At 36.0% G+C, this 13,379-nt stretch overlaps 1 protein-coding gene across 4 annotated transcripts in view; it reads right to left on the bottom strand.

Moving 5' to 3' along the window:
- The window catches only part of LOC142327741 (rho guanine nucleotide exchange factor 17), a 247,187-nt gene that overhangs the window by 91,980 nt on the left and 141,828 nt on the right, over positions 1-13,379 (bottom strand). For 3 of the 4 annotated variants that reach the window (XM_075371042.1, XM_075371043.1, XM_075371041.1), the window contains exon 4: positions 218-295. In XM_075371042.1, the coding sequence (XP_075227157.1) occupies positions 218-295 (78 nt within the window). Of the gene's footprint in view, positions 1-217; positions 296-9,800; positions 10,183-13,379 lie in introns of those variants that run through there. The other variant, XM_075371045.1, reaches the window with a different exon arrangement.

The raw sequence follows: 13,379 nt of genomic DNA, 5'->3' as shown, positions 1-13,379 counted from the left end.
TGAAATTCTTTATCGAACCCACGTTCGATATAAAAAAACGTTTTACCGTTCTTTTAAAATTAATTTTTAAATTATAAAATTAAGTTCACAATTTTGAGGTCTTTTCGCGGTAAGCCCCTACTCGATAATATCGAAAGAAAATAAATGTGAAAAATTACTCGTACATTGAGGCCGGTATTCATTAAATAATAATAATAATAATTTTAAAAAGACTTACTGTGACTAGAATTTGTAGGGATTCAACGTAAGATCTTTCCGTATCATATAACTCCACTACTACATGCGTTCTTGTGTCCTGAAACATACAAAATAAATTATTTTATTTTATTTTCTAGTAATAATAAAATAGAAGTTAAAATGTTAGATAGAGACGGATGCGAAAGTCTGCGACTAGTAAAGACTTACGATCCGAGAAAAAAACGAAAACAAAATTCGAAAACGACTCTGCTATTTCGTTATAAAATTGTAACCCGAAATATTAAAGATCGCGAGGGAGACCGGAAGAGGATGTTCTACGTATGATATTTCATACCGGTCGATTAAGTTTATGCGTAAAAAAATTAGTCAGCCGATCCGATTATTATCGAAGCTGAACGGAAGTAGAAAAGGATTGCCGCTTTCGGCTGCAATCTTTTACTTTAAACGGCCATCTCGGGCTTTTAATCGATCGGAACGATCGATGGGACGTCATCGGCGTAGATGGTATCGACCGACGATACGATCTTTTGAATACGTCTGAAGCCGCACGGAATGCTATTTAAAAGTATAATTAACTTTTAAGATTATCGCGAAAGAATTTTGTGATCGTTTTAAATTTAAGGAACACTGTTCCGAGTAAAATATTTTATTAAACGTAAACGTTCGATTAGAAGTCCTGAAATTAAAGCGTTGAAATCAGGACTTGGAAATATTGAGAGGAGGTCGTTTTTTAGTATTTTTAAATTTCAAATCGTCGGTGCGATGAAAAGAAAAATTAGAACTTATATATCGCCTGAACCCGCAAAAAAGTCTGGCTCATCGAAATAGGTTCGCCGGTACTCGAAAAACGAGAAAGAAAAATGGAAAATTTAATAAAAATAGTCTCAGAACTGCGATTGATGGTCCGATGTATTCCGCTAAACCGATCTGGAAAAATCCAAGACGGAGGCCGATGTCAAAGTCTAAAATGCCGATCGAACTTTTACAACCATCTTCTGTTAACGGAAAGCTGTTTTTAACAAAACTTGCCGATCTATACGGTCTCGGCCCCGATTTAAGTTTTTCTATTTAATATTTTTTAAATATGCCGGGGACGCCTTTGTTTCCCTTTCGGTCAGAGAATGTTTTAGGCGTTTTCTTGCTCGAACAATATTTTAGTAATTTAAAAAACAACTTAATAGAAAATTTTAATAACTAATAAACATTTTCGAGACGAATTAAAAATTTATTTTTTTCTGCTTACGATTAACGGAACGCGTAACCCAAAAATCACTTGTAGGTACGGTTTTGGTTTTTTATATTTGAGGAAAGCTTTTCGACTCTTTACGCGCAGTGTTACTCGTTCGGTGTAGAAGAAACGTTCGATAACTATTTTACAAAAACCGTTCTGAAGCTACAGTACCGCAAACGAGTAAGTGAAAATACGCTATATATTTCTTCGTCGAATTAAAAAAGAACCGGTCTGTTTGGCGCTGTACGTAACGGCTGGAACTTAATGCAGGAATAAATGGCTATTCGTACGCCGACTTGATCCCTCACGTTGTGTGTCTGTCTTTCCAGATTCTTATGCGCTTCGGCACCCGATTTTTTACGAAAAGATATTACGGTCAGTTTGCTTAAACTTCATCAGAGAAATATGAAAAAACGTAATGTTGCTTGTTAAGACCTGTGGGAAGGCAGAAATATACGACTAAAATAGAATAATTGTGGAGTATTTACTTGTATTTGTTTATTATATTATGTAAATCCCTTGCGAATCTTTGATATTTTCCAGTAGGTACGTATAATTAAAATAAACAAAAAGAAAAAAATTAATAATTAGAAACAAATAAATAAACTGATATAGCAAACGAGTTGTGTGTGCGTGTGACACACACACATAAACATATATATATATATATATATATATATATATATATATGTATATATATAAGGGAGTGATTGATATCTGAGAACAAATAGGTAAAGGTTAACATGTTTCATCTTTCAATTTATTTCATTTTATTATTATTATTCACTATAGCCTATATAGAACAAAATCAATAATGCAAAGTAATATGTATATTCCCGTATAAATAAATAAATACAAAAAAAAATAAAAATATCATAATGCGATGACTGGCTATGCCTGATATATCTCTGTGTGTCACTCAATATTGACCTCATTAATTTCATTAATATATATATATATATACTACACACCACACATAAATGCACGCATGCGCGCGTGTGTATATAAAACACATACTTACCCTTTATAATAGAAACTTGTATGTATTCGCAGATAGCGCATAAAAAAAATAGCTTATAATTATGTCATCACGACAGATGTAACGTATCTTATGGAAGGTCACAAACATATGAAATCTGTTTTAGTTTTCCGGTTTTTAAAAGTTTAAAGTCGTATATAAAAATCAATGAAGTATACTAGGTGAAAAATGAATTTCCCCTCCGGATTTCTTTATGTTTCGACCTTTTTTAAATTCTGAGTACAAAAAAAAATTATAACGTTTAACTTGCGTACGTATGTATGATTTGCAGTCTTAATTCAAGTCCATATTGCAGCAACTTCTTAACATTAAACCGCAATATTCAGCGTATTTTCTATCTTGTACATCAGGTTATTGATTTTAGATATGTTGGACGGGGTTGGAGAAATGTTGACAGATTACTGCATAGAGGGGGTTGGATTTTATAAAAACTTTACTTGTTTTTATTTATTCGTTACTTTTATTATTATTTGCTTATCGAGACCTCAAACACAAAAATTAATCTAAATAATAATTATTATTAGTTTTTTTTTTTTTAAATAACACTTCATATCTTGTATTTGATTTTTATAAATTTTGACTTTTCAACCGTGAACGTGAAGAATTGTTTTTCAAAACGATCCGTTATTAGACGTGAACGAAATTTCAAAATCCCTTGTTTTCTAACGCTCTTCCTGTACGATTTTTCAACGTTTTACCATATCGACGATAGTCTTAAAAGTAGATTTCCTATTACTTCTTCAGATTTCTGCTTGTTATTCCGATTATCAGATAGTTTATTTGGACTTTGATCTACGCGATCGAAAATATCATTCGACGTTTTCTCTACCGAAATAAACGGTCTTCCGGATTCAGGCGCGTCGTCGATAGATACGGTTTCTCGTAACTTATCGATCAAATTTATTTCAGCATCGGGATGTCTGGAAACCTCTGACGATACATTCTCGTCAAGTATTTTACGTATTCATTACCGCAACGAAACAAACAAAAAAATGCGAGGATTTAGCGTTACAGACGTTGTCTTACACCGAAATCGAAGAGTAAACACAAGCTTCGACGGTTACGCAAATAAAAGGTATCACCGACAACGAAACGCGGAAATCATCTTTGAACAAAATCAGCTGCTAATTTCACCGCCGGTTATGTCAAAACGCACGTTAAATCGTATTTTATTATTTAGATCCAGACGCCGTTACCGATTATTGAAGGTAATACTCTTCCTCTATAGACGATTATATTCGACGAGTGGCAGGCGTAAAGGCGGATATAAATTTTTCCGAACGATTATACCGCACGTTAAACTACGTGTATAATTTTGTCGACCCTCAGATGCGAGCTTTTAAGCAGGGCATTATAAGTACCTGGCCTTTAGGTAAACGCAGCGACAAGAAACGATCTGACGCGAAAGTAAATCTACGCGGAATCAGCGATAAATGAATATAGATATAGTCTACGAACAAATTCTCGCGGCGATTGTCCTTCAGCTTAAAAAATATGCAAAATTTGGCAATCGATTTAATTCAGCGGTTGACAGATAACAGAGATCCCATTTAGTCATATATTATTTCAGACCTTCAAATCGACAAAATATATTCGAAATCCACTCCCTTTTGTATTTTTATAACTAATAAGTACTTTAATTACAAAAATGGAGCTATTAATAAAAAATAATTAATATAAAACAGATACGCGCGGGATTTATATCCATTTATTTTATATAATATATACCGCTGACTGAAATAAACTCTGTTGTTCCAGCGGAGTGAAAAACAAATAATAATCGCGTAATAACGAGCGACAAAAAATAATAAAAATACACCAGACGAAATAAGAAACATAATATAAAGATAAAAATACATTAGCGTACGGTGACAATAAAAGAATTGAACTAGGCTTCGGTAGTAAACTGTTGTTATGGCAAGGACAGGTGTGTGACGGGAGGTAAATTCTCACAACATTCTCCACAGTATATCGGAAACAAACCCGTCGTAAATTTGTGCGTAAATATATGCGGCGTTTTATATAAATAAAGGATATTGCCGGCTTAACAATGCTTGCCTTAGTTCAATAATTAAAATAAACACTGCCGTAATAATAGTAATAATAATGATATACAGTACGTAATATTATTATAAATATCTCCCTTTTTTCTTAAAACAGAGTTATTTTTATTCGTTCCGTTGATTAATGTAACCTGTATTGTTATAATTACTACAAACAAAACAACAGTTTTATTTTCATATTTTACATACGTAACAAACAATAATAACTTAAACTTCATCGACAAACGTAACCTGAGTTTTTTTTTATTGTTCGCGAGCTAAATTAACAGATTTTCATGGAATAAACATTATCTGAAACGTTAGTGTTTTTTTTTTTTTTTTTTTTTTATCTAGAGTGTCGTTTACAACCGTCGATTTAAATGATGAGTCAAACGGTTTCTTCATAACGAACGATGTTTGCTCAGATCCTACTGTACTTTCCGGTCTAGCCCTATAGCAGAAAGGAAATGATTCGGGCATACGGGGTTTTCACCGGATCTTGACGTTTCGATACCTAAGGAACCGGATGGAAATTCTCCAGATGTAAAACAGATGATTTTACAGATGACGTATTACAGAAGATGATATCTATACGAATGTAAATGAAGTGTAGTCTTCTTCAGTCTCAGGTCGATCGTTCCTGAGACGTGTGGTTAATTGAAACCCAGCCGCGTGTGTATGTTCGGTCTTGCGCTCCTTATATTTCCAGAACCGCCGGACCGGTCACCGGTCAAGGTGGTGAGGTGGAAGTTTGGTTAGGGTGAGGCTGTACAGCAAGGTCACCCTCAGTATCTCGAGATTTCGCTTAATTAAGGTCTTATTTTTCATAGGCGTATTTGTTAACGATTAAAAAATAATATTTGCAAAAAGAATGTTTGCAAAATCGCACCCCACCCCAAAAATAAACTAACTGCTAACCGGGTGTACCGCCTCGATAGTACTCCCCTCACCGCAAGGAACGCTAGTGTACTTCAGACGTACAGCTGCTGTAGTTGACCGCTATGTTGTGACGTCACAGGTGAGCGGTAGAATAAAATAAATAATATTTAAAGTGGCCGCTAGTACCGCCACACCCGAGCGAATGAAATACGGTATGCGCGCGCGCTTTAGTTAGACTTATTGAACGAAATAAACAAAAAAATATTATATTTAAATAAAATGATAAATATTCTAAATTGTGTGCGTAAGCCGTGCATCAGAAAAATACCGCTCGACGGGAAAATTCTGCTCCTGTGTTTGCAGCAGCTTTTTTTTTAATTTTTTTAACCAGATACCAAAAATAATTCGTTTTTTTAAGTACCTTACAGTTACCTTACGGTTACAGGGACGTTCACGAATCCCGCACTGGTTTATTCCTTTTTTACCTCTTGCTGGGTACGTCTGTAGAAATCGATAAGACTGGAGCCCCGATCCTACCGTCGGTCATTAACCCGTCATTACCCGTTAAAAAGTATTTATATTTTACGAAGAATAAATTTTTCTCACGGAAATCAGCGGTGGCCGGAAATCCCAAGCGTTACTTGTCCGTCAGTAGTTCAACTTCAATAATATTTTTTGTCGGTTTGTTATACCGAAAGGTGTTCCGTGTGACTGACTCAGTCTCGTGGAGCCGTCCGTTTGAAAAAAGTACACGAGGCGACCGAGTATCGATTTTGGACGGTATAATTAGTAATAACGTATAAAACTGGGGAAAGTAAGCGGGGAGATGGCTGAACTACGTATTCGGTTACCGTTTTGGAAACTTCTGATTCTTGATTTAGTAACTGAACGACCGAAAGAGAAAAGATTGAAACGATAATCAGATTATTTGATCGATACATTTTATTCGATAACACAATGTTTCCGCCGACGATACGAACCGGTTTCGAAAGAACAACGAACTGCTGCGAATCGTTTTGCTCGTGATGAAGCGGACGATTTTACAGAACCCGCTCACGTTTAAATAATTTTTGTAAATATTCTTTTAGAATTTCAGATACTTATATCAAATTGAAAAACGTAAACGAACCTGTTGAAATTAAGGATCCCGATACCAGAAGTTAAAAAAGACTTCTAAAATACAAAATAAATAACGTGAAACGTACCGACTGCAAGATATGAAAAACGACTGCATTTAAAGGTACGACTTAAATTTCGTAAGTAAAATTTTTTATCATTTTAATGTAGCATTTGTATTCTTATAATTTAATATTAAACAAATCCGGGTTCATTTTTTAATTACTGTTTTCGCATATTTACAATATTATCTCATTAGTGTTTATTTATTTAACTCTGTTCGTGTAATTACTTTTATATTGAGGTCCGCCGCGTAACAGAACGGCCTCAAAGTTGTAAAATGTAATTAAAGTCTAAATTTTTTTGCAAGCCCCCGGCATAACATATCGGGACAATCATCGTTTTTATCATTTTCAGGAAAGTTTTTGGATTTGAATCGCGGTCGGGATTGGTATCTCGATTTAAGTATCGGAATTCAAACGAATATTCCATTCCGTGCAAATACTGTACGTAGTATTTCTCACAGAAGTAATCTTAATAATAATTATTGTACGTTCGAACAGAAATTTCGATAAACTTTACATAAAGCTTTTATTGTTCTACGCGTGCTTCGGCTTTTTTTAACGCTTTTAACAATGTTTTGTAACAAGACCGTTTGGACATAAAACATTTTAAAATTATCAGAAAGTCACGTCTGATCGATAGTTTGTTATTTTTTTTTTCACCGGATGAACTTTTCGAATGACCGCAGCCTTGTTTATTTATTTTATTAACCTCTTTTAACAGTAATTAAAAAGTCCCACGTCCTATTTTTTTAATGTAATTTTAAAGAAAAAAATAGAACTTGAGGTAAAAAATATACCGCATTAGGATGATGATGCGATCGGTTTCAGAAAGAGTACCGATAAAAAGATATGGCCGTTCGGTTCCCTAAGTCGTTTATAGACCGTATTAGTCTGGATCTTTTATTGGACCTACGGTAATTTTTTATAAGTAGAATAATATTTTAAAAATTTAAGCAAAAACGGAGTAAAATATACGGAAAGAAACTTATACGCGAATCATTAGAAGAGGAAAAAAGACGGTTTTGATTCGGAAAGGAGCGAGACGAGAATGTAATCTATACTTATCGCTTCTTTTCTTTTAGTTTAATATACGAGCGATACGGAAGTCATATTTGAGAGCAGAATAACTACCCGAAGTGAAAATGAAGATGTTAATTCCGAACGGGCCAGATTTCTTACAAAGGGAGAGATTCTATAGAAACAATTACGAATAAAACCAAAGTAATGAAACGAAATAGAAAGTACGGCTACACTAGATTAAATGCCGATACTGCAGCTACTCCGTGAAATTAAACCCAGATAAGCGGCAAAGGGTTCAATTTGTGACGACCGTATTAAACTTAATTTTTACCGATGAAAATTACCGGCAAAGTATTTTATCGTCTGAAGAAGCAAAATTTCATTTTCACGGCGTGAATCGCAATAATTATCGAGTACTTCCAGTCCTCAGAATCGATGGAATCCATCCGCAATCGTTCGAAAGTAAATGTCTGAAACGGTATCACGCGTAGTCGAATTTTCGGGCATTTCTTTTTCACGAGCGCTATTACGGGCGTAGTACAATCGGACATGTTAGAAAACTTTCTGTTCCCAGACTGGAAATACGGAAGGCTTGTTTTCCAACAGGATGGAGCCGCTCCACATCACGCAGAAGTCGTACGGACTCTGCTCAACGAAGGGATTCTCAGAAGGCCGGATACGCAGAGAAGTTCCCGATAATAAAAAATACAATGTTTAGACATCGGTCATCGAAGTTCCGATTTGACGCCGATGGATTTCTCCGTTTGGGGTTACGTAAAACACATCGTATACCTTGAAAAAATCCAGTCGCGTGACCGCGTGCACCAAAGTAGTTCTTCCGTTTACTCGGGTTCCGTGAATCCGAGTAAGCGGTAAATCTGTACCGATGAAGTACCGTCGATTAAACGTACCTGCTATTCTATTGTAATCCGTAAAATGACAACAACCTTAGAAGCGAATCCTGCAGACATGCTCGCCAGAGCGTGGAATAAGGGGGATTATCGGTTTGACGTCTGCAGGGCTGTACTGAATTAAGAGCTAAAAAAAACCTTGGACTTGGTACTTTCACGTAACAAAACGCATATATTTGTAAGTAAAGTAAATTTAATTTAAAACCGTGGAGCTCTTTTTCGGACACCCGGTATAATCCCTACCGGCTGATTAAGGTGACTTAAATGTCTCCTACTCCTCGTCGACTGATCGGAGCTTCGATCGGTTTCGAAGGTTTCCTTATCCCGAGGACTGTAATGTAAAATCACTGAGATTCTCGTAAAGCCTCGCATATACGTTGAACGATAATGCCGGTCGATGTCTCCCGCGAACAGTTTTACGTATCTGGATACAAGGTTTCCGTCGGTTTAAGAGCAAATACCTGTTTTATATCTATAATTGAATTACCGCGTCATCTCTATTTACAGAAAAAAAACTGAATCTGAGAAAGCAGTACATCTCTACCATCGATTAAACTTGTTTGTTATTCCACAGCGATCCAACGAATCGAACTTATCTGTTTATTTTTGTTTATTTTCAGAAACCACGGTAAGGTATTATTTCAGAGGATGAATGAGGATGATATATATGAATATAAATGACGTGGTCTTATACGTTCTCGGTTCAACCGTTCCTGAGGTGTGTGGTAAATTGAAACACACCGCCAAAAAACACCGGTATCCACGATCTAGTATTCAAATTCGTATAAAAGTAACTGCCTTTACTAGGATTTGAACCTTAGAAATCTCGACTGCGAAATCAGCCGATTTGCGATGACGAGTTCACCGTTAGACCGACCCGTATCTCAGATCGTAAAATGCGGTGATGTAGGTATCGATACGATACGTATTAATAAAACGATACTGGAATCTGTAGTAAACGCTAAGATCGGTGGGTCGTTACGTATCGTCTTATCTTCCCGAATAACCTGTAAAACCTTTAATCGTTCGAAATAACCTTTCGATAGTATTATTAACAGACTTCATCTCGCCGTTCCTCACCGATGCTCTCGACACGATTCGGTCGATCGGTAAGATCGATCGAAACAGTCGTATTATTCCGTCGATATAGTTGGAAAAGCGGACAAAGGGTCCGCTCTTCTATTCTCCGTTGTACCTCGACGGATTAATAAGTTACAGGAGATGTAATTCTTAAAAGATACGTAGCGTCAAAATTACTAAATAATAATAAATATAATAAACATATCGATGTAAGCTTACCGGTGGAACAGTGGCCCAACAGCAAGGTACGGTGGTATCATCGCCGGAAGGCTGGCTGTTAGGAGCGGTCGATGACGATACAATCGAACAGCCTAATGTCGGATCGCTTAACCGAAGTCGCAGACCGTTTCTTTCGCTCATCACCGGAAGCTTCATAATAACATCACAATGATAATAATACCGTTCGATTATCGATTATCGACCGCCACATATTTAACGGACACGTGTAATCGACGTGTCGTTTATTCACGGAGAAAAAATAGTTTACGTAAAAATCGTTTAAAAAATCGTTTTTGTAAATTTCTTTGAAGGCATTCATAAAGTGTTCTTTTTATAATAAGTAATTACTTTTAATCGGGCGTCGATTAATTAAACGATTGAAAAATTATTCCAAGTCAGGGTGTAAAAAATAATCGCAAAACTATTCAATCGCAAAACTAACAATCGAAGATAACCTGCAACAATAAATTATTTAGTTATTTTCAAATCTTGTTCGAACAACGGAGCAAGAATAGAAGGCCGGAAACTTTTCCTTGCGTCTTCTAAACAAGAATACAACGCCGGTACGTTTCGCAGGCAAATTTCAGATAATAGAAACTTCAAGAGATGCGATTTAGAGTTTCGATCTACGCGATGGAAAATTTGGGAACCTATGCTACAGCCGTTTTTAGGTTCCTAGTCTGCTCGGTATTTATTCTCGAGAATATGAGAGAATATGAAATACACTCGTACCGATAAAATCTTACATTATTAAACGGCGATACTGATATTAATCGTCCGTAAGAAAAGTTCATTTCGTCTACGCATAACACGAGGAAACAATTTCCCCAGAATAAACGATTTTTCAGTTCAAAGTCATTCACAGCGAAGATAAACGGGCCGTATAAGTAAACAGACGATATATGTAAAGAACAAACGAATCGCTGTACGCGTCAGAATAGAGATCTCAACAAATCCTTTCACTTATACACACAGATAAAGAAATCGACTAAAAACTTAGCACAAAAATTAAAAAATATATAGAAGCGCTAACCCGATACACAGACAGGTAGGCAGCTGGACTTATCCAGCGTGAACCGGATAGAAAACGGAGTGCCCGGACGGTTTCTCGATCGACCAATTAAATATACATCGAGTCACGTTAAGCGTACATCGGCCGTTCGGATTCCGGCGTCCAGACGTAGTCGGATCCGACCTGTAACCGCAGACCCGAAACGAGGAAAATATATCGATGATGGGGAGAGCGGATAGACTTTGAAAAACGATGTTTTAAGAAAAAATGAACTTCGAAATTTGTGGTCTCTTCAAAATGAGGTATGTTTCCGTCCGATAAACGAATTAATAATTATCCCTGAAAACAAAACAGAAAAATAAAAACGCTTATCCAATCTTTTACCCTCTCCCCGTCATCGATAAATATTATCGAAATAATATAATTCGAAATATTCCTTTTTTCGTAATAATTTTACGTTTCGTAAAGTTAAATAAATTCGTATGCTAAACCGATCTAAATTTAGCGACCGTTGTATTTAAATTAAATAAATTAATAAAAATTGTAGAAGGAAAACCGGCAAAGAGTTCCATAACTTCCCCGGCTTTACCTTTCGTAGATTTTTATTTCGAATACTCCATTATTATGCGATATTTACAGTGCATTTGCGAAAAAATTCAAAACGTTCAGCGAACAAATTTGGGTGCGATTAAAACCTCCTTGATCGAATGTTATATTTATCTTAAAAACTATGCGGTAATAAAAGTGTAATTAAGAAAAAAATTAAAGTATAACAACATTTTGGGTCTCATTTTTCCCACTTGACCGAATTACGTTTCATCACGATAAAAACAATACTATATTTAGATAGAGTAGCTACTAAAAAATAATAAATAATTAAAAAAAACAATTGAATTCTTATGACGGGACCCGTTATGGGGAACTCGTTTAAAAAAAAAAATTCTATGTCGTCTACATTAACATTAGACACTTCAACCTCACGTTGAAGTGAGGTTTTCAAGTTTCAATCTTGAAAATTCGGGTGTAAAAAAAATTATATTTTAAGTACGGGCCTCATTCAGCCTCGATGTTGTTTTGGGCTTAAAAGTTTATTTATCAGAGTAATTATTTACTTCGATAAGTCGGCCCGATTCTTTGCAATGTTAGTCGACAAGGGTAAAAAAAATCTCATAACACTAAAAAAAATGTCGGTGCCATGATGTCCCCTTGTTCGACGGTTCAAAATTTTTGTCGAGAAATGTTGCAGCGTAAGGTGATGAACACATAATCCACCGTACGTTTTACAACAGATGAAGCTCGGTTTCATCCTAAAGGCTACGTAAATAAGTAGATTAATCGATATTGGACTAGGCGGTTTACGCATTCGCCACCCGGGATTACTAGACCGTTCTTTTTTTAAGACCACCGAAAAAACGCTGCAACTATTACTGCAACGCGTTATCTTGAGGTAAAAATCGGTTCGATTTCTACAAATTATGTGGTTCCAGCGAGACGATTCTACAAATCGTACCGCTTGCGTGTCTATTACTGCTTTAAGAGAACTCTTTCCGAACCGTATCGTATCCGAAAACGGAGTCATTGTTTAGTCGGTCAAACCTCCTGATTTGTTCATTTGCGACTTTTTTCTTTGAGGTTTGCTCCAGACCAAGGTGTATGTCGATCGACCTCAAACTTTAGAGGAATTAAAATTACTCGTAAAATTTCAAGAAACTGCACGCATTACATCGGCGCAGTGTTACGAAGAGCAATCGGAAATTTTCGATTTAGACTACGAGAGAGAGTAGAGTACGGTACTCGTCTGTCAAACGTTATTTTTTAAAAAATAAAACGGGATGTCTTACTTAACAAAAAACTGTGGAAACATTCATTCAAGTAAAACTTGAAACGGCAAAAACAAAAAGGCACCGTTATAAATCTTCCTTTTTTATCTATATAATTGGCTACCGCAGCATTAAACTGAACTGTTTTTAATGACACGTTGATTAGAATACGGGCTGCTTATCGATTTTAAAAATAACACAAATATAATACCGAGAGAGAGAGAGGAGTCGTGTAGATGCCTGAGGAAAAAATACGTATTCGGATCGAATCCAGAACACGAACGTTTTTTTTGTCTTCAGTCATTTGACTGGTTTGATGCACCTCACCAAGATTCCCTAGTGCCAGTCGCTTCAATTCGGTATACCCCCTGCGTCCTACATCCCTAACAATTTGTTTTTCATATTTCAAACGTTGCCTTTGACAAACATCTTCAAACATTGCCTGCCTGCACAATTTTTTCCTTCTACCTGTCCCTCCAATATTGAAGCGACTATTCCAGGATGCCTTAATATGTGGCCTATAAGTCTGTCTCTTCTTTTAACTATATTTTTACAGATGCTTCTTTCTTCATCAATTTGCCGCAACACCTCATTATTTGTCACTATATCCACCCATCTGATGCTTAAAATTCTCCTAAAGCACCGCATTTCAAAAGCTTCTAATCTTTTCTTCTCGGGTACTCCGATCGTCCAAGAATACGACCGTAGGAAGCAAAACAGAAATAAGGAGTAAAATAACTTCCTCTT

Source organism: Lycorma delicatula, chromosome 7 (assembly GCF_047948215.1).
Source record: "Lycorma delicatula isolate Av1 chromosome 7, ASM4794821v1, whole genome shotgun sequence".
In the NCBI taxonomy this organism is placed as follows: Eukaryota; Metazoa; Arthropoda; class Insecta; order Hemiptera; family Fulgoridae; genus Lycorma; species Lycorma delicatula.
Note: the sequence above shows the minus strand (reverse complement) of the source record. Positions and strands in the feature narration are given on the sequence as shown.